Source organism: Oreochromis niloticus, linkage group LG12, assembly GCF_001858045.2.
Source record: "Oreochromis niloticus isolate F11D_XX linkage group LG12, O_niloticus_UMD_NMBU, whole genome shotgun sequence".
Taxonomy (NCBI): domain Eukaryota; kingdom Metazoa; phylum Chordata; class Actinopteri; order Cichliformes; family Cichlidae; genus Oreochromis; species Oreochromis niloticus.
This window is the reverse complement of record NC_031977.2, coordinates 33283182-33309160: the sequence shown is the minus strand read 5'-3', so window position 1 is coordinate 33309160 and position 25979 is coordinate 33283182. Positions and strand designations below refer to the sequence as shown.

At 42.3% G+C, this 25979-nt stretch overlaps 2 protein-coding genes and 2 long non-coding RNA genes across 10 annotated transcripts in view; 2 read left to right on the top strand and 2 right to left on the bottom strand.

Annotated features, from left to right (window-relative positions):
* LOC100694237 (serine/threonine-protein kinase N2) overlaps window positions 1-20264 on the bottom strand; it is a 31872-nt gene extending 11608 nt beyond the window's left edge. The window contains exons 1-7 of one of the 5 annotated variants that reach the window (XM_013270890.3): window positions 19479-20264; window positions 17226-17748; window positions 16797-16968; window positions 13886-14037; window positions 13167-13365; window positions 10845-10967; window positions 9338-9444 (exon numbers count right to left, since the gene is read on the bottom strand). In XM_013270890.3, coding sequence (XP_013126344.1) covers window positions 9338-9444; window positions 10845-10967; window positions 13167-13365; window positions 13886-14037; window positions 16797-16962 — 747 coding nt within the window. In that variant the 5' untranslated portion in view covers window positions 16963-16968; window positions 17226-17748; window positions 19479-20264. Of the gene's footprint in view, window positions 1-9337; window positions 9445-10844; window positions 10968-13166; window positions 13366-13885; window positions 14038-16796; window positions 16969-17225 lie in introns of all 5 variants that reach the window. The other 4 variants (XM_005451499.3, XM_005451497.3, XM_005451498.3 and 1 more) reach the window with 4 other exon arrangements.
* On the top strand, window positions 1129-12737 carry LOC102076012 (uncharacterized). Of its 3 annotated transcripts, none has more exons than XR_003213277.1 (7): window positions 1131-1892; window positions 6634-7491; window positions 7677-7730; window positions 8295-8357; window positions 8970-9014; window positions 9330-9449; window positions 12441-12737. It is a non-coding gene; the product is annotated as an uncharacterized LOC102076012 (long non-coding RNA). The 3 variants fall into 3 exon arrangements; XR_003213278.1 differs by lacking the exon at window positions 12441-12737 and adding an exon at window positions 11266-11792; XR_003213279.1 differs by lacking the exon at window positions 8295-8357 and having other exon boundaries at window positions 1129-1892.
* Window positions 2025-3727, bottom strand: LOC112841863 (uncharacterized). Its single transcript, XR_003213280.1, has 2 exons — window positions 3340-3727; window positions 2025-3066 (listed from the first exon to the last, which is right to left on the bottom strand). It is a non-coding gene; the product is annotated as an uncharacterized LOC112841863 (long non-coding RNA).
* Window positions 20265-20471: 207 nt separating the features above from the next.
* On the top strand, window positions 20472-25177 carry seta (SET nuclear proto-oncogene a). The gene is made up of 8 exons (XM_003444457.5): window positions 20472-20716; window positions 21813-21870; window positions 22627-22769; window positions 22907-23010; window positions 23124-23237; window positions 23750-23920; window positions 24047-24178; window positions 24267-25177. The coding sequence occupies exons 1-8, from the start codon at window positions 20644-20646 to the stop codon at window positions 24288-24290; spliced, it is 819 nt and encodes a 272-aa protein (XP_003444505.1). The 5' UTR covers window positions 20472-20643; the 3' UTR covers window positions 24291-25177.
* The last annotated feature ends 802 nt before the right edge of the window (window positions 25178-25979 follow it).

Genomic DNA, 25979 nt, shown 5'->3' with positions numbered 1-25979 from the left:
CTTTTTCAAAACTCAAAATGTCAAACAATATCTTCAGCAAAGTTAATTGTTCTTTGCTAATTTCAGGATGTTTTTGTTTTTCTAACAGTACTGCAATTTGGAAACCAAGTTCTTGAAACAAACAAGCATCTACAGTACCGAGCATGTCGTTAGCTCAGTCTGTGATGAACTAATACCTGCAGGTAGAGGGCGACCCCTGCTGCTTTCAGACTGAACTGCAACAAAAATTTAGTCTATGGCGCAAGAATGTTCACTGAGGGATTAATGGGTAGGAGGGTTCGGCTCATCATGATACACAACAGCACCCACGAGACACTAGAATTTAATGGCTTCCTGCCAGTGAAACATGGAGTAGGGCTCAACAGATGAGGAAAAAACTCCTTTTACTAGTCACTTTACCTTCATGGAAAATGTGGCAAAAACAAGGAAAGATGTGAAGGAGAATTTATGAGATGAATTTAAACAAAGCTTCATAATATAGGACAACAGAACATATCGAACATCTCGAAGATGTCACTTCATTACAAAGGCTGTAATAAAAAAAGAAAGAAAGAAAGAATGAAATAGCTTATAGAGTGAAAAGACGAGCCGATAAGTCAAATTAATTCATTATAACCCTAAAGACTGCAATTATAGCTCTTAATCTTTATTTATATCACGGTTTTTAGACATTAAAAATTTTATCACAGTAAAGTAATGTTCAGAATTTATCTGTGGTTATTACCTGCAGTTGTAGGTTCAGATTATCATGTGAAATGGAAAACACATTAATGATGGCCCAGTGTATCCTCTGCTATAGGAGGTAATAAATGAAGCACTGAAGCACCTTTCCTACGTATTTAAGCAACTACAAGCAGCTTTTATTACGGATGCAAATACGTCAGGGTCTCTTTACTCACTGCCACACACTATCTAACCCACAAAACTGTATTCATCTACAAGATTTTATTACAAGACCTTCATCAATCAGCTACTTTATTTTAAAGGTCATATCTATACATGTGTATATAAATGTAGATTTTACCTGTAATTGTTGCTTTTTTTTGGCAAGGAAGCAGCTTAATCCTATGACTATTAAGCAATTATTGAATAACTATTATATTAGATATCATTTTCATGGTGCTGGATTTGTTGTGATGGGTTTTGGATTTTTATTAATTATTTTCAGACCCCTTTGTTCTCGTTCTTCATGGTTATTTGGTGATATTTTAATCTTTTAAGCTGGGATTCGTTGCTAATATGGTTGAGGCAAAATGAGGCGGTCCCTGAGAGTAATCTCAGAGCAGCACAGAAGTGTAAAGAAGCATCCAAGGGTGGAGTAAAACAATAATTCAATACGGTAACTCGACTCCATCACTGGCTCTGCGTTATTTAAGGCTCCAACCATATCAGATTTTCTCTTTCTTCCTCATGGCAAAAGATTACACTCAAAATAAGAGGATGTGTAGAGCATCTGTATCTGTAACTGCAGAAAAGATGGCACTGACTGAGTTGTCAATGTGTGCTAAGGCTGAAAGTGCACCATCAAAAGCTCACCAGGAATACATCAGTCCCACACTGACATGCAAAACCATCAGCCGACATCTTATAAGCATTCAGATGGTTATGTTTATAGTGAAGCATCCAGCAAAAGTATTGTAAGACTTCATACACGCTCACCGAATTTAAACTACAACAGTGCATAAAAGCTTAATCTATTTGTTTTAACTGGACTTTTTGACTGACCTGCTCTCTGAGATTTATTTTCACCATTTAGCTGCATCAGTTTTTTTTATTCCCCCTCTCTCATTTCCACTTTTCATTTGACCGTCCATTACGCTGGAAGTCGTCTAATGTGCTGTGCAGAGAAGCACTTACCTACTGCAGCCGTGCCGGGTGAAAAACAGAGAGGGGTGGTGTCACGGTTCTGGGTCCGTTGGACCCAGTATTTTGAGTTTATTATGTTTTGGTTTATATTTTGAATGATGGATTACTCTTTGTTTCTCTGGTACTTTGTGTTTCAGTTATCTTGGTGTTTTGGATTGTTTTTCTCATCTCTTGTTGTGATTATGATGATGATTGTTATTAGAGTTTCATGTTTTAGGAATTATGGTTTCATGAATTGTTTGAGTTTTATGTGTTATATTCTGCCTCTCAGTCTGCGTCCTTGTTTAGTGGTTTATGGTTTCCTGTTTTGTTTTGAAGGAGTGTGCCTCATGTTAGTGTGTGCAGCTTTGTTCCCCCTGTCTCGTCAGCCCTGATTTCTCCCAGCTGTGTCTCCCTTCTGTTGTCCATTCCCTGATTACTTCCCTGTGTATATTAGCCCTGTGTTTGCCCCCGCTCAGTGTCGCGTCGTACCATTCAGACTATGCCTGTGTGTTTCTGTGTCAGTGTTTCAGTATTCAGTGTTTCGGTATTCAGTATTTCAGTAATTCAGTACCTTTGCTCAGTTTATGTTTTGTTTTCGTGCCAGCAATAAAGCTGAGGTTTTAAGTTACAATTCCGTGTCAGAGTCCTGCGTTTGGATCCTCCTCTCCGCCTGCCCGCACACAGAGCCCTGACAGAACGACGCGACCAGTATGGATCCAGCGGACTCACATTTTGCCTCCAAGGGAGAGAATCTCGCGCACCTATGGGATTACTGTTGGAGGATAGCCCATGCAGCGAGCCCCGAGAAGAGGCTGTTGGAGGTAGTGTTTTTTGATAATTTTTTGTCGTCCACTGCCTCGACTATCAGTTTTCCGCACATAAATGGACTCAAACACATAATAACAGCTCTAAGAGCGAGGCTAAATTTCGAACTGTTTGGCATGGGCGGCCCAGGGAAAAAGGATTCAGTTGTTCTCCTGGAGGCCCTCGCCACTTGGTGCTCTCACCAACAGCAGCATTTTTTGCCAGGGTTTATCGCCAAATCGTTTGATCCGCCCTTAAAGAAGAAATGCAACCCTCACCATCATCACCCAACCACACTTACATTCTCTCCTGTAGTACGGACTGGTGTAGCTTTCATTTCCACACCTTCAGCTCAGCTAGCTGCTCAGCAGCCACCTGTAGCTCAGTGTCCAGTGTTCCCTGCTCAGCAGCCACCTGTAGCTCAGTGTCCAGTGTTCCCTGCTCAGCAGCCACCATTAGCTCAGTGTCCAGTGTTCCCTGCTCAGCAGCCACCTGTAGCTCAGTGTCCAGTGTTCCCTGCTCAGCAGCCACCTGTAGCTCAGTGTCCAGTGTTCCCTGCTCAGCAGCCACCTGTAGCTCAGTGTCCAGTGTTCCCTGCTCAGCAGCCACCTGTAGCTCAGTGTCCAGTGTTCCCTGCTCAGCAGCCACCTGTAGCTCAGTGTCCAGTGTTCCCTGCTCAGCAGCCACCTGTAGCTCGGTCTCCACCTCCGACACCGTTTTCATCTCAGATTCAGTCACCCGTAGCTCGGTCTCCACCTCCACCACATTCAGCTCCGCCACCCATAGCTCAGTCATTTCCAAAATCAGACTTACTACAAACTCTGTTACAGTCCATAACCCAGTCAGTAGCTCAGTTAGTGGAGGAATCATTAGCTTTGTCAACTGCTCGGTCAGCCACTCATCTACACCCTCAGCCAGGGGTCCCAATTGCCTCTGGCCCTGCATCTGCTCCTGCTGGAGGGCCCGAGGAGCCCGTCCAGCCCCAAGTGTCGTTAGCTGGAGGGCCCGAGGAGCCCGTCCAGCCTCAAGTGTCGTCAGCTGGAGGGCCCGAGGAGCCCGTCCAGCCTCAAGTGTTGTCAGCTGGGGGTTCGGGAGGGCCCGAGGAGCCCGTCCAGCCTCAAGTGTCGTCAGCTGGAGGGCCGGAGTCGCCCGTCCAGCTTCAAGTGTCGTCAGCTGGAGGGCCGGAGTCGCCCGTCCAGCTTCAAGTGTCGTCAGCTGGAGGGCCGGAGTCGCCCGTCCAGCTTCAAGTGTCGTCAGCTGGAGGGCCCGAGTCGCCCGTCCAGCCTCAAGTGTCGTCAGCTGGAGGGCCCGAGGAGCCCGTCCAGCCTCAAGTGTCGTCAGCTGGAGGGCCGGAGTCGCCCGTCCAGCTTCAAGTGTCGTCAGCTGGAGGGCCGGAGTCGCCCGTCCAGCTTCAAGTGTCGTCAGCTGGAGGGCCGGAGTCGCCCGTCCAGCTTCAAGTGTCGTCAGCTGGAGGGCCGGAGTCGCCCGTCCAGCTTCAAGTGTCGTCAGCTGGAGGGCCCGAGTCGCCCGTCCAGCCTTATGTCGCGTCTGCTGGTGGGTCCGAGGAGCCCACCCAGTACCACACCTCTTTAGCTGAGGGTCCTGGAGGACCCAGACAGCACATCCTCCCATCTGCTGGCAGTCCAGGGAGGGCTGTTCAGCCGCCACCCTCATCATCATCATCGCCGCCTGCAGCCGCATCATCATCATCGCCGCCTGCAGCCGCATCATCATCATCGCCGCCTGCAGCCGCATCATCATCATCGCCGCCGCCTGCAGCGTCATCATCATCATCATCGCCGCCGCCTGCAGCGTCATCATCATCATCATCGCCGCCGCCTGCAGCGTCATCATCATCATCATCGCCGCCGCCTGCAGCCGCATCATCATCGCCGCCGCCTGCAGCCGCATCATCATCGCCGCCGCCTGCAGCCGCATCATCATCGCCGCCTGCAGCCGCATCATCATCATCATCGCCGCCTGCAGCCGCATCATCATCATCATCGCCCTCAGGTTCCGCAGCCGTCCCGCTGCCCTCAGGTTCCGCAGCCGTCCCGCTGCCGTCAGGTTCCGCAGCCGTCCCGCTGCCGTCAGGTTCCGCAGCCGTCCCGCTGCCGTCAGGTTCCGCAGCCGTCCCGCTGCCCTCAGGTTCCGCAGCCGTCCCGCTGCCCTCAGGTTCCGCAGCCGTCTCGCTGCCCTCGTCTGGTCCAGCTTCAGCCTCTGCTTCTGCCACGCCCGGCCCGGCCTCTGCTCCGCCTTCGTCCACGCCCGGCCCGGCCTCTGCTCCGCCTTCGTCCACGCCCGGCCCGGCCTCTGCTCCGCCTTCGTCCACGCCCGGCCCGGCCTCTGCTCCGCCTTCGTCCACGCCCGGCCCGGCCTCTGCTCCGCCTTCGTCCACGCCCGGCCCGGCCTCTGCTCCGCCTTCGTCCACGCCCGGCCCGGCCTCTGCTCCGCCTTCGTCCACGCCCGGCCCGGCCTCTGCTCCGCCTTCGTCCACGCCCGGCCCGGCCTCTGCTCCGCCTTCGTCCACGCCCGCCCGGCCTCTGCTCCGCCTCGTCCACGCCCGGCCCGGCCTCTGTGTCTTCGTCCACGCCTGGCCCGGGTTCTGCTCCACCATCGTCTGGCCCTGCGGTTGCCACACCGCCATGGGACCCCGCTCGTCCTGTTCCGCCTCGCCTCTGCCGGCCGCTTTCCAGGCCTCTAAGGTTGCATCATGGCCGTCGAGGACGACCTCCGGACATGGTTCGTCGCCGCCGCTGGCATCGCGGCCGACCTCCGGACCTGCTCAGTGGCCGCCACTACCTTCCAAGTGGTCGGCCTCCTGATTCGTTTCATCGTCGCCGCTGCCGTGTGCACGGTCGGCCTCCAGAACTGTTTGCCCGTCGCCGCCGCTGCCGTGTGCACGGTCGGCCTCCAGAACTGTTTGCCCGTCGCCGCCGCTGCCGTGTGCACGGTCGGCCTCCAGAACTGTTTGCCCGTCGCCGCCGCTGCCGTGTGCACGGTCGGCCTCCAGAACTGTTTGCCCGTCGCCGCCGTTGCTGTGTGCATGGCCGGCCCCTGACCTGTTTTGGCTTCTGTATGGCCGACGTCCGGGTCGACCCCCTGAGCTTCTCATGGACTCTTATTGAGCTCTGGTTTGGTTTCGTTTTTTGATGTGTTTTCTGGTGTTCTTGAACTGTTTTCTTGTGTTGTTTGGACTCTTGTGCTCCTTGTTTTTTGTTTGGTTTCTGTCCCTCCATCCTGGACCCCCTCCGCCCGCCCTGGTTTGGTGCTCTTGTTTCGTTCTGTTCTTTTGTTTGTGGCTGTCGGGAGCCAGCCCTTGGAGGGGGGGTACTGTCACGGTTCTGGGTCCGTTGGACCCAGTATTTTGAGTTTATTATGTTTTGGTTTATATTTTGAATGATGGATTACTCTTTGTTTCTCTGGTACTTTGTGTTTCAGTTATCTTGGTGTTTTGGATTGTTTTTCTCATCTCTTGTTGTGATTATGATGATGATTGTTATTAGAGTTTCATGTTTTAGGAATTATGGTTTCATGAATTGTTTGAGTTTTATGTGTTATATTCTGCCTCTCAGTCTGCGTCCTTGTTTAGTGGTTTATGGTTTCCTGTTTTGTTTTGAAGGAGTGTGCCTCATGTTAGTGTGTGCAGCTTTGTTCCCCCTGTCTCGTCAGCCCTGATTTCTCCCAGCTGTGTCTCCCTTCTGTTGTCCATTCCCTGATTACTTCCCTGTGTATATTAGCCCTGTGTTTGCCCCCGCTCAGTGTCGCGTCGTACCATTCAGACTATGCCTGTGTGTTTCTGTGTCAGTGTTTCAGTATTCAGTGTTTCGGTATTCAGTATTTCAGTAATTCAGTACCTTTGCTCAGTTTATGTTTTGTTTTCGTGCCAGCAATAAAGCTGAGGTTTTAAGTTACAATTCCGTGTCAGAGTCCTGCGTTTGGATCCTCCTCTCCGCCTGCCCGCACACAGAGCCCTGACAGGTGGGCTGGGCGAGGGCACACAGTGTAAGGTGAATCTGATGAGATCCTTCTCGTTCCTGACTTTGTCTATTTTGTCCCAGTTCTTCTGAACTAAACTCAAAATAGTGCAGAAGAGTGCTTCAATTGATTGTGTTCTTTCCAAAGGAACTCGTTAAGACCTTCGGGCTGTGTTTTGGTTTTATGTTGTTTCTCCCAGTTCCTATGTCCCTGAGAGGACTCTCTTCATACTGTCATGGTCCTTGGCTTTGTGCTGTTTTGGGGTTTTGAATTCTTAATTAAGATATTTGGATTTCTGTTTTGGGTTTTATAGACTGGACTTTAGATTTCTGTGTTTGTTGTTTATTATCTTTATTCAGTCTTTGGTTCCAGTGTTATACTTTATGGTTTTCCTGGTAATGACTTTCTGTTTTGTGTGTTTTGGCTCCTCTTTAACTTTCATGTTCTTACAGTGACTTTGGGTATTTCTGGTTTCTTTGGTTTCTGTTATTAGTTTCTTCTTAGTCTTCTTGTTTCCACCCTCTTCTCTTTAGTCCAGCTTTCTTTATCATTGTCCTTCTTTTCCCCCCCGAATTAGCCCATTCATGTTTAGTCTTTCTTTGTTTCAGAAATGGTTGGTTGTTCATTTCCTGTTTTATTTTGATAGTTGTCTGTTGGTCTGATTGTCCTCACCTGTGTCTGATCCTAATCAGCACTCTGTGTATATGCAGTCTTATCTTCCCTCTATTAAGACATCTTTTGATGTGCCTGCCCTATGTTGACCTCTTTGTTTTTTGTGGATTTTGTTCTCATTTGGACTTCATTTCATTGGCCATCAAAGCCTGCTATTTGTTGGGGCTTTCTGACTTCTGCCTCCTACATGTGGGTCCTTATTCCTGCTCATTGCGATACATGTGTGTAGTCTGATTACTCTCTGACCTGCACAGCGCCCTTGTACAGTCTATATGGTTGGGTGCTTGCTATATTGTTCTTGTCAGCACATGAAGTGTTACTACAGCATGTACTAAGCTGCTGATGCTGTTTTTATCTGCATCAATGTCACACAGACAAAGGTCATAACAAGAAGAACAGATTGTAATGGATCTTGTTTCCTTGAACCGGTGAGTGTGCTGCACAGCAACTGAACAGTATTCAAACAGCGCCTCATTTCTGTAATTAGAAACAGGATGATTGGGAGGGAAGTAAATGGGCAGGAAGGCCAGTTTGAACGTGGGCGGTGTGGATTAGAGCGAACATGAAAAATGACTCACAAATGCTGAAAGCTGGCTCGCCGTCGCAGCGGTTTAAATCATGGGGAAAACGAGAGGAAAATATGTGCTACTCTGTTTTTCTGCAGTTTAACTTCCCACTATAACTGATATGATCAAAAAGTTTAGTAAAAGCTGCCAAACATGAGTGTACCCTGACATGATGTTCCAGAAACTCTGAGCTAATTAATGTTGCGACTGGTAGCCCTGAGGTTGTTGGTTGCAGAAAGGCTGATCAGAGTTAGTTCAATCAACTCTGAGTATCGTCACCCTGAGTTAAGGCCATGAGTAATGAAAGAGCCCTCATTAGTGGAGCTCGGATAACTTAATTCACCACGGCAACAAGTATTTAAAGGGTAGGGCCTTTTATTTTTTCAGCGTCATCCAGTAATTATTTACCCAAATTTTCATTAACAGATGAAGCCAAGGGGTGTACTACGAAGTGAGACTGGTGGGTTAGTGAGCAACGTTGAGTTTAAGGTCAGTTTTACAAGGGTGGCCGCGGTAACTTATGCTTCTTTCAGTTTAAAATTGGAAGTGTCTCCTCTTAACTCATTCTTGTATTTACAGCATATTTGAGCGATGATTGATCTCAGAGCGATCACTTTTTGCGGAAGACGAGTCATGTGACACATGAAATGCCCCCTTTTAGCCTGAAGCAGAATCCTGGTTTGACACAGACCGTTCATAACCCATGTTCAACTGGGGTTTTTCGTTTTGTCGAGCCAGCTAATACAAAGAAAGCCTGGTTTTGCAGACTTCTTAATATATACCACTGGAATTTGAGCAGATTTTACATTTCATTTGTAAATCAAATTATTCAACTGTAGCCTGACAGTAAAGACATGTAGATCACACAGATGACATGGTAACTGACTCAGAGTTTACGTTAACAGAAAACCTAGAGTTTCTCTGATCTCAGGATTAATAAACTCTTTTCACTAAACCTGCTTTCTGGATCAAGGCCCAGGTTTCTTACAGTCCTCTGGTGCTTCTTAAACTCCAGTTGCTTTAATTCATGCCAACCTGTTGTTTCAGTTTCCTCGGTTCCAAATTTGATTCTGATTTAATTTTTTTGTTTTAATGGTGCAGGCTTCTTTTAAAACATCCCCACTGCTTTCTCCTCTACAGCTTGAGGTAAATATGTTTCCTTGTGTGACGTGGCAGACTGCAGATGGTGAGAAACATGATTCTGATTCACTAACATGAGCTCTGCGGTCAGAACAAAAATTACTAGTGAACATGTTTCATGAATCTGATGGTAATTTTGAATGTGGATTTTGTGTTTAGTGTATTAACATTTCACTAAATGAGACCATTATGACAAAAGAGATGAGCAACAGTCTGATAAATTGACATAACTTATGCTAGGAAATAAAAACGGACTATTACTGTTTTGTTTTCCAACTCCTCAGTTAACTTGGTTAACTCTAAGTATCTGATGGTCCATAGGGACTCACCCGCTCCAGCTGGATGTAGAACGTCTGGTCCCAGCTCAGTCTGCTGATGGCTGCCCAGCACGTCTGGCCGACCACTCTGCCGTCCAGCCTGAGCACGCCACTGATCTCTGCGGTGAGACAAACGTTTACGTTTTACTGGCTGTGTCCTGAAAAGGCTTGATCTTTACAGCAGTGAAGATTTACATGAATGTTCATTTTTTAAAAATGAAACTTTAACTTTCAATAACTTACTAGTTGCTTATGATTTGTAAATCCAACATAATTCTAATAATTCTGACAACTTTGTCTAACTATTCAGGGGCTTTTATACTGAAAATATGACACTAAATCATCCTGATAAATTTTGTATTACTAACTGAAGTCTTAAATTTTGAAAATCCAACATTCAATGCTGGGAGCTTTCTATAAAAGGTTTTTATTTTCAGAAACTGGGGTTAGTCTGCTGGACCAACCAAAGCAGTAGAATATGGATGAATGAGTAATAAACAATAAATGAATGGGTACGCCTGCACACAACTTTTTCTAGATATTATTTTTGTACCTTTACATTGAAGGTTCAAGGCTGGTTTTAAGAAGGTGCAAGGCATAAAGGTGCTTTGTACCTTAATGAATAAGAAATGCCTGTCAATGGTCCAGGAGCAGTGCCTTAGAGGGTACCTCCCCAGTAATTATCCACCGTACTCTTAATGGTAAAAAAGTACTTTTCTGAGAGTATCATGTGAATCTGACTGGAGCCAGATGGTTCGCCTTCTAAAAGATCAAGCTTATGAAATCATGCTGGTTTATTTATCTTCTATTTTAGGAAAATAACAACTAAATGTCAGGGCATTTAACAAAGGACCTTTCAACATCCTTGACAGAGGATATGATGTAAAGTAATAAGCTCACTTATTGTAATAGATTACCTTTAAAAGCACTCCATACTTCCCAAAAAAGTAGGTTAACCCAATGAGCACAGCACCAAATTTCAGTGTTCGGCTGTGACACTGTGGCACTCTCATACTGATGTAAATGTCTGTTTAAAACAGAGACCAGGAGTCACACTTTTCATGCAGCTAAATGTAATCTCTTGTGAGCTGGAATTAATAAAGCTGTTTAATAATCTTTCTTTTATTGTGCAGAGTATGCTCTAAAGTGTTTGCATTTAATGAACGATCCATTTAGAAAACACTGTAAAAGTGACCAGATTGTCAAACCTTCTGGTTGCAAGAGACAGCCAATCAGAAGAAAGTTGGCTGGTTAGGATGTTGTTTGAGCTTGTTTGAGTCAGAAGATGACCTGAAGTGCTGCACAAAGGCTCAGTGTAAGTTAAATAAAGATTATTTTGAATTGTTATTGATGCAAAGATATTCTAGTAGAGTGCAAAAGCAAAAATGTGGCACTATAAATGAACATATAAAGGTCAATTTAATTATTTCCAAAATTGAAAAAAAAATTCCTTGTTCCAACTAAGATCAAATCACTCGTGTCCAAGGAAACATTTTAAAAATGCAAAATGTCTGCTTACCTGGAGGTCCGTCTGGTTTGTGAGCAGCTGGTGTCTCTGCGGGGTTTGGATGGTCTTCTCGCTCTGAATCTGCCAGAGGTTTCAGTAAATCCTCACATCCAAGAAGCCGGACTTCAAGTTTGCCTAAAGACATTTTTAAAAAACAAAACAAATTTTAAGATTCTAAAAACATCCTGAAATGATCACTAAATGATTATATTCTCACAAAATACTTAATCACTACATTATGTAACAATGCCTCCCCTTCCCAAGTCCTTAGTAATGAATTGCATTTAAGACCAAAATGAATGGAGCCTTTTAAAATAAAACCTTTTCTTTTTTCTGCATGAATAAATCTCTCATGCTTCTAATCAGCGCTGTCTGGAGCTGCTCGCTGAGCATTCACATCCTCATTTTCTCCCTTTCTTTGTACTGCTAACAGCTGTGAAGCACAAAATCACCCCGAGTGAGACCCGATCTGAATGCTCGCCGCATACAGAGCAACTCCAGGATTTGTCTCCTCGTTACATCATCATCATGAGGCTTTTTTTTTTTTTGCCATCTTTTTTTTTTTTTTGCCTTTTTAGCCTCCAGCAGGGAGAGATGGGCTTACAAGTGAACTGTCCAAAACCAGCAGATTACATGTCTGATTATCCACTGCCAGAGGTCAGCGTATGGTTAGCCATGTTCCAACACTGGGCAGGCATGGTGCCGCTAGAAAGAGCTATGTGTTAGAGAGAAAAAAACATAAAGCTTTCTTTGAGATGTAGGTGTTTGAGCAAATTAATGTTAGGAGAGATTTTTAAAGATCAGTAATAATTTCACACAGATTTCCTGGGAATAACTACTTAAAAATAGTGTTAATTAGTACACTTGCAATTAGTTAAATCCAGTTATTTTCCGGTCTTCTGAATGTACTAACACATGAAATGTGTCTATAATTAAACATATGATTCTGTAATAAGTGAATGATTTGTGTTTAAAGAGAGCAGTTCCTTCATGAAATTCACTTTTCTCTGTAAGCTTGTTTGTTAGTTTCTTCCAGAAGCAGGAGGTTATTATGGAAATAAAGAAAATAAAATAAGAAGCTACCCTGAATAATCCCTTAAAACGTGAAAATCAGGTCTGTCTCTTAATCTCCAAATGACTGAGTGGGTTCATTTATGCATGTATTTTGTTTTTAACATTATTTTATTGTCATTTTCCACTTCTGATCAACACATTATGTTTAGTAGTGAACCATGGCCAACAGACTATAATAAAGATTAAAAACAACCTGATTATGATAACTTTGGTAAGAACAGAATGACCAGACTGCACCGAGCTGGTGTGGAGGCAACAGTGACTCGTTACGCTGGTGAGCTAAGCACAGGAAACTGAGGCTACGGTTCACAGAGGCTCACCAAACTTGGACAACATAAGATTGGAACAACGTTTCCTGGTCTGCTGTATGAGTAGATGGTGGGATCAGAATCTGACATAAACAAGAATTGTATTGATGGTTTAGGCTGCTGGTGATGTGATATGTATGATAGTCAATGTTAAAGTTGTCATGGAGAGAGATTTTTTCAGGTATTTAAACCATCATTAATAATGACAGGCTCTTCCTACTTTCAGCTGCTCCTTTTAGGGGTCGCCACAGCAGATCATCTGTCTCCATCTCACTGGCATCCCCAAACCTCTACTTGTCTTCCTTCATTACATCAGGTGCCTGGCAGCTCCATATTCAACATCCTTTGTCCAGTTTATCCTCTGTCCTTCCTCTGCACATTTCCAAACAATCTCAGTCCTGCCTCTAACTTTGTCTCCAAACCGCTCATCCTCAGCAGTCTCTCTGATGTCATTATTTCTAATCCTGTCTATCCTGGTCATTCCCAATAAAAAACCTCGACATCTTCACCTCTGCCACCTCCAGCTCTGCTTTGTGTCTTTTTATCAGTGCCAACATCTCTAAACCATACATCAGAGCAGGTCTCACTACCATCTTATAAACCTTCCCTCTCAGGCTCGCTTCTATCCTGCCACAAATCACACCTGACACTCGTCTTCACTCACTCCACCCTGCCAACACACTGTCCTTCCCCCCTCTCATGCACTGTCCATTTTAGCTTTAGATAATGCAGACAGGGTAATTCATACTTAATGCACTGTGCAACCTTCACTAAAAACTGTGTTATGTATATTCTTACAGATTTTTTGGGTCAAATTATTGAAACATTTGACCCATGACTATAACTATATCTGAGGTATGATCTAGTAAATTAATTTGCACACAAAGCTGTCTCTAAAAGCACACTTTTAAATGTAAGTACTGCTCAGAAAAAGCATAGTTTGTGCTGGTACCGGTTAAGGAGGCAGGTCTGATGGAGAGGACGGATGGCGAGGTAGAAAGGGGACACCCAGTAGTGGGGTTTTGGGTAGAAAGAGGTCCCCCTCCTGCAGGCTGCTGTAGAGGCTCCTGGTTTTTTTCCTTCAGGCATTTCTCCAGGGAAAGCTGCAGAAGACCCAGTTTCTGGGAGGATTCCTGTACCCGGAACTGAGCCTGCAAAGAAGATAAAGACTATATTGTTGTTTGGGCCTTTTAAATATAGGTTGTTTAGTATTTTTGGATATCGTTTGTGCTGCTTTACTTCCAACATAAACATATTTTTCAGACTTTAGATGTTATATATATATATATATATATTTATTTTTTTTTTGCTTTATTTTGTGCTTTTCTTATATTAGCTAATCAGTGAAAGTGACGCTCAGAACACAACTAAACACAAACCAGAGCAAACATGAAAGTCAATATTTAACATTTCCAGCCCCATGTTTTTTCTTACCCTATACTATAATAGTCTTGCATGAATCCCACTTAAAATCATTTTTCTTTATCTGTTACTGGACCTTGGTCCCACCCCTCAGTTCATCCTCCATCTGAAAAAGCTGTTTTAGCTGAATAGTACAGCCAGTCTCCATTTTTTTTTTAAAGAAAATTCTTCTGATTTTTTAGACATGCCTTAAAACAAACTCCTTTCTCCTCTGAAATACTTTAAAATAAATGTGACTGAGAGTCCTACCTCAGCCAGGGCCTTCTGGTCCAACGATGAGATCCCTTCAAGCTCCTTCACCACATCTTTGGCCAGCACCAATGCATCTGACTCCCTCTGCACATAGTGCTGCAACTCTACCAAGCGAGCATCCACGAGACTCGCAGCAGGGGGAGATATCCCTGAGAGGGAAGAGAAAGAGAGAGTCTTGATACCTGCTATCAGTATTTCTAAATAAGAAGTAAACCCTTTTGTCTCAAATGTCACTGAGATAAAAACACTACATTTTCTATGTGTCTGGCATTCAGCTGACCCTTTTTTGAAATGTAGAAAAGCTGTAAAAGGAAGGATTAAAACATCACAGCTAGGGAAGACCCTTCAAATGTTGCTATGTTGATACAAGAAGAAAAACATTGCATACTAAATATATTACCCAGGAGTTAAAGAATCCTGTTTTCTCAAGCTGCTTGTTTTTTTTTTTGGTAAACGTAATTCTTAAAATTAATCAAAGCCAGTGACCGACAAGAGCTGCAGAGTAATTATACTTGTGTTCTATTCAATTGATTTTATTTTGTTTTGAATTTTCATTAGTCTGCTACTAAAAGTAGATGTTTGCAAACTGGATCTGGTGACCCTGAATCATCCATTAGTTATGCTGCTATAGGCTCAGGCAGTTGGAGAACTTCCCATGATGCACTTAGGTAGCATTTATTCTACCGTGCCCATGCATTTACACACCACTACTGCATTAACTCGAGTCTTCTCTCTCCTGTAATTGGTGTTGTGTCCTTGTCTCTCTATGGTCCTCGTTTTTCTCTTCTTTCTTTTGTTTCCCTGCACCCATCCCTACAAGTCTGGTTCTCTTCCTATTAAAATGAGTTCTTTCTTCCCACTGTCACCAAATGCTTGCTGACAGGGATCATCAGATCACTGGGGATCTCTCTCTTTTATTTATATACCCTGCATAGAGGTAAATGCAGTTCAGAGCACTTCACGGATGACTGACCTAATTACTGATAATAAGACATAACAAAATGTAACAAAAATGGGCAAATTAAAACTGAAAAAACAGTGGTTGAAACATCAAAGACATTTTTAAATAATCAAAGTGAATCAATTAAAACTGTAAACAATCAAAAAAAATACAATACTGAACAGAGAGAAGCATTGTGCAATAGAATAAACTGTACAAGACTCAAAAAGTGAAGCTGCCTGCTGTGGCGACACCCTGTGAATAAGGAGTACCTAACTATTAGTAGATTTATGCTGGACGACCAGAGGGGTTGTACTGGTTCATTTGCTGTCACCATGTCTGACATATACACTGGAGTGAGACTAGGACGTGCTTTAAAAAAAGAGTAAAAGGGTATTTTTAATTAATATGGATACATACGGAGGTCTACTTTACAATATAACTTGGTTCGGATGACTGTTGTTGTCACCTGAAACATGAAATATATTTAGGAATATTTTTGAGAATTAAAGGTATCAATAAATTTAACCAAAGCAACATCAATGGAAAGGTTGCTACCGCAACAATAATGGCAATGATGTTGTTATAAGTTATGGTCTCTACTCGACCAAAGGTCATTGAATTATAATTGTCATGGTCTCTGGGTTTGGCCTGTGACTTAGTGACTTTTCTGGCCCCTCTGAGTCTGAGGCAATGGTTTTCAGCCAGAAGGGAGGAGTGCTCACTTTGGGTTGGGAATGAGTTGCTGTCTTAAGTGAAGGAGTAGTTCAAGTATCTTGGGGCTCTTGTCGAGGGAAGGCAGGAATTAGAGGTTGAAAGAGGGATTTGTGCAGCTGCTGTATTGTTTCAGATGCTGTACTGGTCTGCTGTAGGGAATTGAATGTGAAAGCAAAGGTGTCGATCTACATTACTGCCCTCACCCACAAGCTGCTGGCAGTGACCAAAATAATGAGGTCACGGATACAAATGACGAACATGAGCTTTCTACAAAGGGTGTCTGGTGTTTGGTAGGGTCTCAGAGTAGAGCTGCTACTCCTCCACATCAAAAGGAGCTAATGTTTAGGGATACCTCCTGTACGTCTCCTATATGAGGTGTTTTAGGAATATCCAACTGGACTTGATTATGTCTCTTGACTGGCTTAGAAATCCATCAGTCTCCCATCAGAACAGCTGAAGGAGGGAATGGATGGATGGATGGATGGATGGATGGATGGATGGATGGATGGAGAAAACCATTTGCTAGAGTCAGCCTTTGCTTTTACACATTCTGCTGACACTTGGATACAGTGAATGAAACTTCCTGCTGTAGTAAAGAGGACCTTTATTGGCTGTAGATGATAACATTTTAAGAAATCAATGAGAGGAAAAGAAGTCAGATGTCCAAGAAAGGAAATAGGACCTGAGGAGCCATGGTATAGAGTTACTTGTCTCATATTCTGTCAGGCAGGAATCATTTTTTTAAACATTACTTTCAGAGTTTCACAAATGGCACATATCGCCAGTTTAGAATTAAATGTCACACTTACACTCTGTCTCTAATAATCCTGTCAGAGCAGTTTCACTACTGCAATATAGACTCATCATAACTGGCACAGGAGACTGTTGGCAGCAAACGTTAAAGTACTCACATCACAGTATCTCTGGATCAAAAACTCATACTTTTTCACTTACAAGAAAAGCTTTTGAATTGTGATCTGTTGTTGGAAAACCTTAGTCAAACAGATAATCCCCTTTCAAAAAATGGAAGCTCTGGCAAAACCTTCATTAAAGCGCTAAATTTTCAAACCACACATCTGCATGCACTGGAAACTCGGTTGCTCCTTCTGGGTTAACGAGACAAGTTATTTGAAAATCCGACAGAATTGTTGTGACTGGCCACAGGCAATATAATAGATGATTTCACGCCTCTTTCAAGGTAATTTGCACACTTAAATAAAGTAGAAGAACAGAGTATTATAGGGGACTCACTTGTCCCAGCACTCTGACCTCCATGAGTGGAGCTGTTAGGGTTTCCACCACCATCAACACCGCTGCTGCTGCTGCTGCCAGCCTGGGCGACTTTGATAATCTGCAGTCGGATCAGCTCAATCTTAGAGCGGCTATCCTGAAGCATCTGCTGAGCCGTGGACAACATCTGATCCTGGATAACAACATCACATCAAGAGACAACAAGCCTCACTTCATCACAGCCAGGTCAGCTGGGACTGGAGCAGCATGCTGATTAAACACAGACAGTTTAGCGTAACGTGCGGTGGAACGTGAGGAATTCACCAGAGAGGGTTGCACACATAACTCATTTACATATTGGACCAAAACAAGAGTGAAAGTAGACGTGGATTAAGTGAGAATAACCTGCTCAGATCAGATGGAAACACTATGACTTTGCACTTCACTCACCTCGGGGTGATTCTTCGCTCCTTGCTGAATAAGGATTAATCTGTCATCCTCTGTGAAAGTGGCGGGAGGGGACTTCTCAGGTTGCGCCTCTCCACCTTCACTATCCTTGAACCACAACAAGTCCCCTGATGTGATGGTGCGTTCACAGACACACTGACTGCCTGCTTCCTCGGATGCAGCTCCTACATCTTTAGACCTTGATCAAACAGCCTGTCCTCTTGTTTGTTTTCTTCTTTCTTCCTCTACAACATGCCATTTCCACTGCATCCTCATCCTCCAGTCTGTAATCAAATCCACCCCCCCTCCCTCTTTCCCTGTCTCTGTCTCTTTTAGATGGGTTTCTTTCTGCAGAGTTCCTTTCCAGTGCCAGCACTGCTGCTGCTGCTGCTGCTGCTCTGACAGCGCCGATTGCCTGCTCAGGCCTCGGCATTGGCCGTTGCATGACCACATGTTCCTGCTCTGCCACCAACCAAAAGGCAAGCAGAGCTGCTGGTGCTCTCTTTGGGACAAAGCAGAGAAGAGCCTGCGGTGCATATGGGGATATGTTTAACCTACTCTAACAAGAATGAGATGAGAGACTTAAATAACTACACTGATAGCAGGAGGTGGGAAATCAGTTCCTGGATATAATAATGTAGCCTGTCTGGCTGTTTTTTACTGACAGCGTGGATGTTAACAGTCACGCATGACAGCTCTGTGGTTGTGGTCTCCCACTTTACTACCTGTCAAATTGAAAACAATTAATGTAGCTACACAATGACACACTTGAACAGACAATCCATCACACTTGCCCTAATTAGGCTGTTACACATTCACCAGCTTGAAATTGTCTCATTAAAACGGTGACATGCCAAAAAGTGATTTCTAGTATTTAAAAAAAAAAAGATTGTGAGTATTTAAAGTGTTGTAAATGATTTGTTGGCCTATAATCTGTCCAACATATGTCTCATGAATTATATCAAGTCATTCTGAGCCAGAAATGACTATCAAAAGGTAGAAGCTGCAATAGGTTTTTTGGCAAAGTAACTATTTCATATGCCTTATTTATCCAAGTATAAAATGTCAATTACATTAAAAACGTATTTTCCAAAAGAGATCTGTCCAAGAGGGCACCACAAAGTTATAAAATAGGAGTTCTAAAAAGGTATGTAAAGTAGTCAAAAAGGACTGGATTGATTATAATGCAGAACAATAGAAGGTACAATAACTCTGTATTAAATATACTTGCAAAACAGGTAATTTCTTCATTTTATAAGTAAAGCCTTCATAAATCCTGTTGACTACAGTCTATTTAGCAATATCAGTAAAGGTATTAGGCATAAATAACAAACAGAAACATTGGCAATAACTTTCTGGCAGACAGCCACTTTTTGGCATGCATACCAAACATATTTGTAGTCTTAAACCCTGCTTATACAGTGAAGACTACATCAGCTACTCGACAAAACCTTTATTTATATGTAAATCACAAAATTACTTTGGGTATAACTAACAAGAATACAAGAATGAAGTTTCTACTTTCCACTTCCATTCAGATGTAATAAACCTAATTGATGACCACAATAAATTCTTTGGAGGTTTTTGTTCATTTGCGGTGTGATCTGTAGAGGAGATGGCAATAAATGAGCAATTTGGGACCATACACGTGTTGTAATCAGGCTGTTACACATGGTACATTGTTTATCAACTCATTAAACTTGCAAATGGAAACCTTATTTTTTAATAGCTTTGTCTATAGGTAAAGTGAATAACTAAAACAGCTACTGGACATAACCTTACCTAAAGTATCTTCTTTATTCTTATCAAATTAAAAATTTACAAAAAATAGCTCAGAAGAAGAGACGGCGGTAAACCAGCAAATAATAGATGTGGTACACCGCTACCAGCTTTAATGTTTCCTTATTACACAAGCAAATACATTTTAATCATAGCTTTGTTTATAAATGTGGTGGATAATTAAGCACGATACTGGACATAGCCTTAATAAAATATCATCTTTATTCCAAATTAAATTTTAAAAATTTTGCTAATTTTCTAATACTAATTAGCACGGACCAGCTCCTTCCAACACACAGTTAGCTTTATTTTAAGTTTGCTTAACCGTAGCCTGAGTAAATATAACAGATGATTATAGTTAATTTGATGATCAAATATGATATTATTAAGCTATCATTCGTTTTTGTTTTTTACAGTTTTATTTGGATGGGATTCAAAGCGAACAGATGGCAGTAGATCAGTAAATAGGGACCTTACTTAATTAGGCTCTTAGACATCCACTACCTTGATTTTATTTCCCCCCTTGCCAAAACTGCAAATACAAACATATTTTATCATAGCTTCATTTGTAAACACAGTGGGAAACTAATCAAGCTCCTGGGCATAATCTTAACTAAAATATATTCTCTATTCACATCCAAATTTAAAAAAATAAATGGCGACATTCCTAACAGTTAAATAACACAGATGACCAGTAATGGGTTCCTTTTTCCAACTTACAGTTAGCTTTAAGTTAGAAGCTTAGCACTAGCTGAAGTACACATAACAAATGACCGGTTAATTTGATAATCTGAAATTACACACACACACACACACACACACACACACACATATATAAATATATCTATCTATCTATCTATATATATACACACACACACACACACACATATATAATTTTGTCTGGTATTTGAAGCGAACAGATGGCAGTAGATGAGCAAATAGGGACCTAGGGCTTGTAATTAAGCAGTTACACTTCCACTAGCTCGTCTTTTTCCTTACTAAACCAGCAAATACAAATATATTATCATACATTCGTTTACAAACACAGTGGAGAACTAAGCAACCTTCTGGCCATAATCTCAACCAAAATATATTTTGTATTCATAACTAAATAAAACAACTGAGCTGAAGTCAAACCGTTCCTAACAGCTAATTAGCACTGACCACCAGAATGAGGCTCTTCCAACTGACATTCAGCTTTTTTTTTAAGTGCGCAAGTGTGAGTCGGCAGCTTCGGCCTGGCCTGAGTAAAATCTAACATATTACAGCAAGTTAATTTCTTAATCGAATATGACATTAATAAAAGTGATAATTGCAGGTTTTGCTCATTTCTGGTGTTATTTTAAGAGAAGAGACGGCGGTAAACCAGCAAATTGGGGCCAAGTAGTAAGACCTATTTTGAGAGGCGGAGCTGGTCTTCTCCATTCGGCGAGGCGCGTTCGTAATGAAAGGAGCGCGTGAGCGGCGCTTGCTCTGACTTCCTCGCTCATCGGCAGCTACATTGTGTGGAGAGCAGCACGTTGTTGGCTTCTGCACGCTGAACTTTACGCCGAATTAACGTTCTCCTGTTCAAGGAGAAACCGGATTCAAAGCTACCAGATATTCTCTCAGACGTCTGTAAGTTACCCCAGCTTGCGAAAACATGTCGGCCTCGGCGGCAAAAGTGAGTAAAAAGGAGCTGAACTCAAACCATGACGGAGCGGATGAGACCTCCGGTAAGGGGAATGGCGGCCTCCTGTTCACCGCCATTTTCACTTTCTTCTCTTAACATATTTTTGCATTGCCACTTGGTGCATTATTCTTGCTAATTATTTTGTGCACTGCTTTGATTTTTGCATCACGCCACGGGAGCTTCTTCACGGCTGGCCACGGCGGTTGCTGCGTGTATTCGCGCTGCGCTAACGGTGGCTAGCTCCGCAGCTAACATGCCGCTGCTCCTGCCTTCTGTTGTTCAATTCAGACCGGTGCTGAGAGGCCATGTTAGCTCCTTAATTTAGCATCATCAGCGTGGCCAGCGATGTCGAAGGCTCCTAACTGAGTGGCCGTGTGTGATCTTGGAAGAATATTTTTCTGTGTTTGGGAGTAAAATCACTTCACACTATCCGATAAAGGGTTGCAGCTAATTATTTTTTGTTTTAAAAGGGTTAAAGTTGACCGTTTCAATTAGCAGTTAGCCAGCTTGTGTGTTGTTGTTGTAACGTTACCTAATGCTAGCTGACGACGCTGTGTTTTGTTACCGCTAAAGATGCATTTAAATGAACTGGTCACGCAGTCAGGTGAACCGGATAATTATTTTATGTGGACAAAAACACACAGGATTTCCACTGTATGGGGGACGATTTCACAGTAATGGGGGGGTATTCTGGCATCTGTCCCCGGTTTTGGTCCCTCATGTTATCGCGGCTCTCTGTGTGTGTGTGTGCACTCAGATGTCCCACATTTAAACCACGCGGCCTTATAGGTAGCAGCCGGCAGGAAACGGTGAGTGTCTGAGCCGCTAGAGCTGCAGCTATTGGCCGCTTACCTTACCTTAACCTCCGGGGGATTTAATCAGCCATATACCTTTACTTACACTGTACTAACGCAGAATTAAGTTGGGTTTTATTTGTGCTCCGGTGGGTGTTGGTATATTGCATTTTGTGTAAAAAGGATTTTCAGATAATGGCAAACTTAGTTTCTCTGTAAAATTAGTTTGTATGAAGGACTAAAAGCAAAAAATTAAATAAATGAATAATCGAGGTCCTACTTGACTGTTGCTGTGTGTCATTTGCATATAATGTAATCTTTTAACAATTTTTTTGTTTCCCACAGAGAAAGAGCAGCAAGAAGCTATTGAACACATTGATGAAGTTCAAAATGAAATTGACAGGTAATAAAAATTTTAAACTAAACGTTTCCTTACAGTCGTAGATTTTCTGCCTTGTAGAAATCTCGGGGATGTTTGCTACATGTTTTGATGAAAAGAGGAACTATGTCGCTAAATTAACATGCTGCAATCTGGAAACCTGCATAATCACTGAACTGCATTAAGATGCACTTTTATTGGTCCAAAAGATGCAGTTATTATAGTGTTAAGACAGCCAGAATATTAAATATGACATAGTTTAAATAAAGTGGAAGGCTTGAATAAATTGAAATGCAAGGCAGCATTGTTCATTGTGGTGAAAATGATACTAGAGCATAAAGTAAAATATTAATTAAATATGATTAAACATCTAAATATAATTCAGTGAGGAATTTAATAGGCATAAGTCGAAATGTAAATTGGGTTGTTTTGGTGTTGTTTTAAGGCAGAGTTTGGGCTTTATAAAAGTTGCGAATCTGTTAAACTTAGAAGAAAAATGAAACCTTTCTTTTAAATTGAATGGTTTTCCTTCAATTTTAAGTACAACTCGAATCAATGTGAATTGAGCTAAATTGGATGATGTTCCAAAAGGTAAAGTGAAACCATGTGAGACAAACTCTTTGTAAATGATCAATAAATCCAAAATGAAAATAAAGTTTGGGCAAAGCACTGTCCATTGTTGGACATGCATATGTGAATAAATATAGCATTTATCTATGTGTTGACATTACACTTGGTTACCTGGTATGTTCACATTTTAAACTTCTTTTTCTTGTTCAGGTTGAATGAGCAAGCAAGTGAGGAGATCCTCAAAGTAGAACAGAAATACAACAAACTCCGTCAGCCATTCTTTCAAAAGAGGTCAGAACTGATCGCCAAAATCCCCAACTTCTGGGTCACCACATTTGTCAACCATCCACAGGGTAAGCAGATAATCTCAGAAATTTTATTACTCTAATTTGTCTATATTTAAAAAATGGCATCACAGTGCCAAGTGTGAGTGACGTGGACAGTGAATCGAGTTTTAAATCTGTATATCCATATTTTGTTTTTCCTACAGTATCAGCCCTACTGGGGGAGGAAGATGAGGAAGCGCTTCATTACCTGAGCCGAGTGGAGGTGACGGAGTTTGAAGACATCAAGTCAGGCTACAGAATAGATTTTGTAAGTGTTTAATGGTTTGACGTAACGCTGTGGTGACTTTTTTTTTTTTTCCCCTTTATTTGCAAGTTTTCTTACCTGGGTGCGTTTTTAATTTTTCTTTTTCCTTTTTTTAGTATTTCGATGAAAATCCGTACTTCGAAAACAAAGTTCTTTCCAAAGAGTTCCATCTGAATGAGAGCGGAGACCCATCTTCAAAGTCAACAGAAATCAAATGGAAATCAGGAAAGGTATGCACAGCTTTCAGTTTGTCAACCAAAGTAAATGGGTGGATCACCAGTTTGACCTATCATGTTTATCAGTGCCAAATTGGAGCAAGCTCATTGATTAAAGACTCATGATTGACAGTACTCGGGTTTGACATAATGAAGTTAGTTTTTTGTTTTGGATAAGACTTTAAACCTACAACTGGGACCATAGACTCATCAGTGAGTTGTTTACTGAGACCAGAGATAAGACAGAAATGTGATCATTTTCCCACAGATATCTATCTATACAACCAAAAGGAGTTGCCCTCTGCTGGCATTTAGAAGTAATGCAGGTTAAAGACTACTCTATTTTCATCACCCAGAGCTATTAAATCTACAGTTTATAGATTTTATTCAGAATTGTAGTGAGTTTATAACTTTTATATTTCATAGCGTTAGTTTTAAATGTAATGTGCTGATAATGGGTAGTGCTGAGAATTTTTTTTCCTGCAATAGTCACAAACTATTCAGTAACTCCTGATGCCTGTTTTTAGGACCTGACCAAGCGCTCCAGCCAGACACAGAACAAAGCAGGAAGGAAGAGGCAACACGAAGAACCAGAGAGCTTCTTCACTTGGTTCACTGATCATGCCGACGCGGGAGCTGATGAGCTCGGGGAGGTCATCAAGGATGACATCTGGCCAAACCCTCTGCAGTACTACCTGGTATGTTTATGATGTTTGGTCTGTATTACAATGTTCTTCCATGTTCTCACATCTTTCATCAGTCCATGAAATGATAAAAATGTAAGAACCAAAGCAAGAAAATGCTTAAGATTTACTCATCTCTAGGTTCCTGATATGGAGGATGAAGAGGGTGAAGGTGAGGAAGATGAAGAGGATGAGGAGGGTCTGGAGGACATTGATGAGGAAGGAGATGAAGATGGAGAGGAAGATGAAGAGGACGATGGAGAAGATGGAGAGGTAATCTACTAAAAGCTGAGAAAATTGATGTGAGTGGTGCCTACCCTCCCTCTTCACTTGCTAACTGCGTGATGTCTCGCTCTTTCAGGACGACGAGGGAGAAGATGACTAAGAAAACCACCATTTACCAAGACCCTCAACCTTCTATTCCCTGTTCAGTTTTTCCACTCATGTTCGGGAGCAAAGGTTTTATTTTTATTTTTTTTTGTTACTTTTTTTTTTTTTTTTTCTTAAATCATCCGTGTGTGCTTCATTTTCCATTCTGAAGCCTCTTTCACTTGTTGGTGCCATGTTTTGTTATCCCTCGACTCATCTAAGGCGAATGGCACTTTGCCCTGAATTTTGAGTACCATCCCCCTCAAGTCATCTAAAAATGATAATAAAAACGTCTAAAAAATAGAATCAGCACGGCATCCTAAGTAGATTTGAAGACTATTCACACAGAAGTTCTTCTGTTCAAGGTTGTGTGGTAAATTGATTAAAGCCATGGTGTAGTGACCTAGCGCTAGCAGACCTCGCAATATTTTCTTTCCCATTTTTTTAATTTTTTTTTTTTTTTATTATTATTATTATTTTTTCATTTGGGATGTTGAACCCTTAAAACTTATTTTCCCCTACGTGCTTAATGAGTACCAGCTCATTCCTTTGACTTGTAATGTTTAGAGGGAGGGCAGGGTGGGGCAGGAGTATGTTGGATATTGGGGAGAGTGGTTATTTTGACACCATTTCTATGGGACTTTTTTTTTTTCATTGTATTGTTTTACAGATATCCATGAGATTTGAAATGACATTTTTAATAAAGAACAAAATGGAAAAAAAAAAACAAGCTTGTAAATTTTGCCCCCCACTGCTTCATGGGTTTAAAAAATGGACCTGTTATCTCAGAATTTACATTTAATCACCCTTTTCCTTTTTTCGCTTGGGGTGGGGGGGAAGAAATTGTTTTAAATTTGAGGTGTACAACTTGCTTTGTTACAATAATAAAACTTACTGTGTATACATGTGTGGGTGCATTCAAATTTAAGAAAATATAATTCAGGTAGCGGCAAAGGCACCAGGGTTAACTACTTGTAAAGTCTGTCAGCTGGAGAAGGATTTTGGAGTCATAAGCAGGCTTGAAGCAAAGTCCTCTGTTAGTAGGCGATGGGTGATTAAAGCCAAGAAGGTGTGCTCCGATTCCTTGAAATTGGTTTTCGTTATCCTGTCAGGCCAGTCACTTGGCTGGAAGGCCCAACCTAGAGAGAAGTGACAAAAATCAGTTACCTGAAAGCAAGATGTAACTTGTTCAGGTGTTTGAGAGAAGTGGGATACATGTCAGAGCAGGTTAACCAAAAAAAGCCTGAATTCAGATGTACTAAATCCTGACTTAAAAATGAACTATTTTCCAGCTCTGTATTTAATAACTTTAAGTACTTTAGTTTGGATAAAAAACACACTTGAAAGAAATGTGCATGTTCCAGCATTCATTACACACAAATGCAGTCAGCCATACCTTTAAAAAGAAAGGGGTGCTTATTTAAGGAAACCTCTAACCTATATAAATTTTGTTTAAAACAAGCATCTGTATTTAAAAGAAGGCCTGATCAGATATCTCTAAAGTTGTGGCCAGGTAGGGCTCTATATGTGACTGAGTTGCAGTCATCTAAGGGATCAAGTTTTGTATTGTGGCACAGATGGTATAACACAAGGACGCAGGTGCCTTAAACCTGCATTCTTTTCAAAGGCCGCCATGGGGTAAATCTTGTGGCCGCAATGAGACTTCTGGTCCTTTACAAGTCTATGGGAAAACTACCCTCAGCTC

Excerpts from the sequence above, each read along its gene's own strand:
- seta (XM_003444457.5), top strand. The coding sequence starts at position 20,644 with ATGTCGGCCTCGGCGGCAAAAGTGAGTAAAAAGGAGCTGAACTCAAAC. Across the intron at positions 20,717-21,812 it reads CGGAGCGGATGAGACCTCCG|AGAAAGAGCAGCAAGAAGCT; the intron begins GTAAGGGGAATG and ends TGTTTCCCACAG. Across the intron at positions 24,179-24,266 it reads ACGATGGAGAAGATGGAGAG|GACGACGAGGGAGAAGATGA; the intron begins GTAATCTACTAA and ends TCGCTCTTTCAG.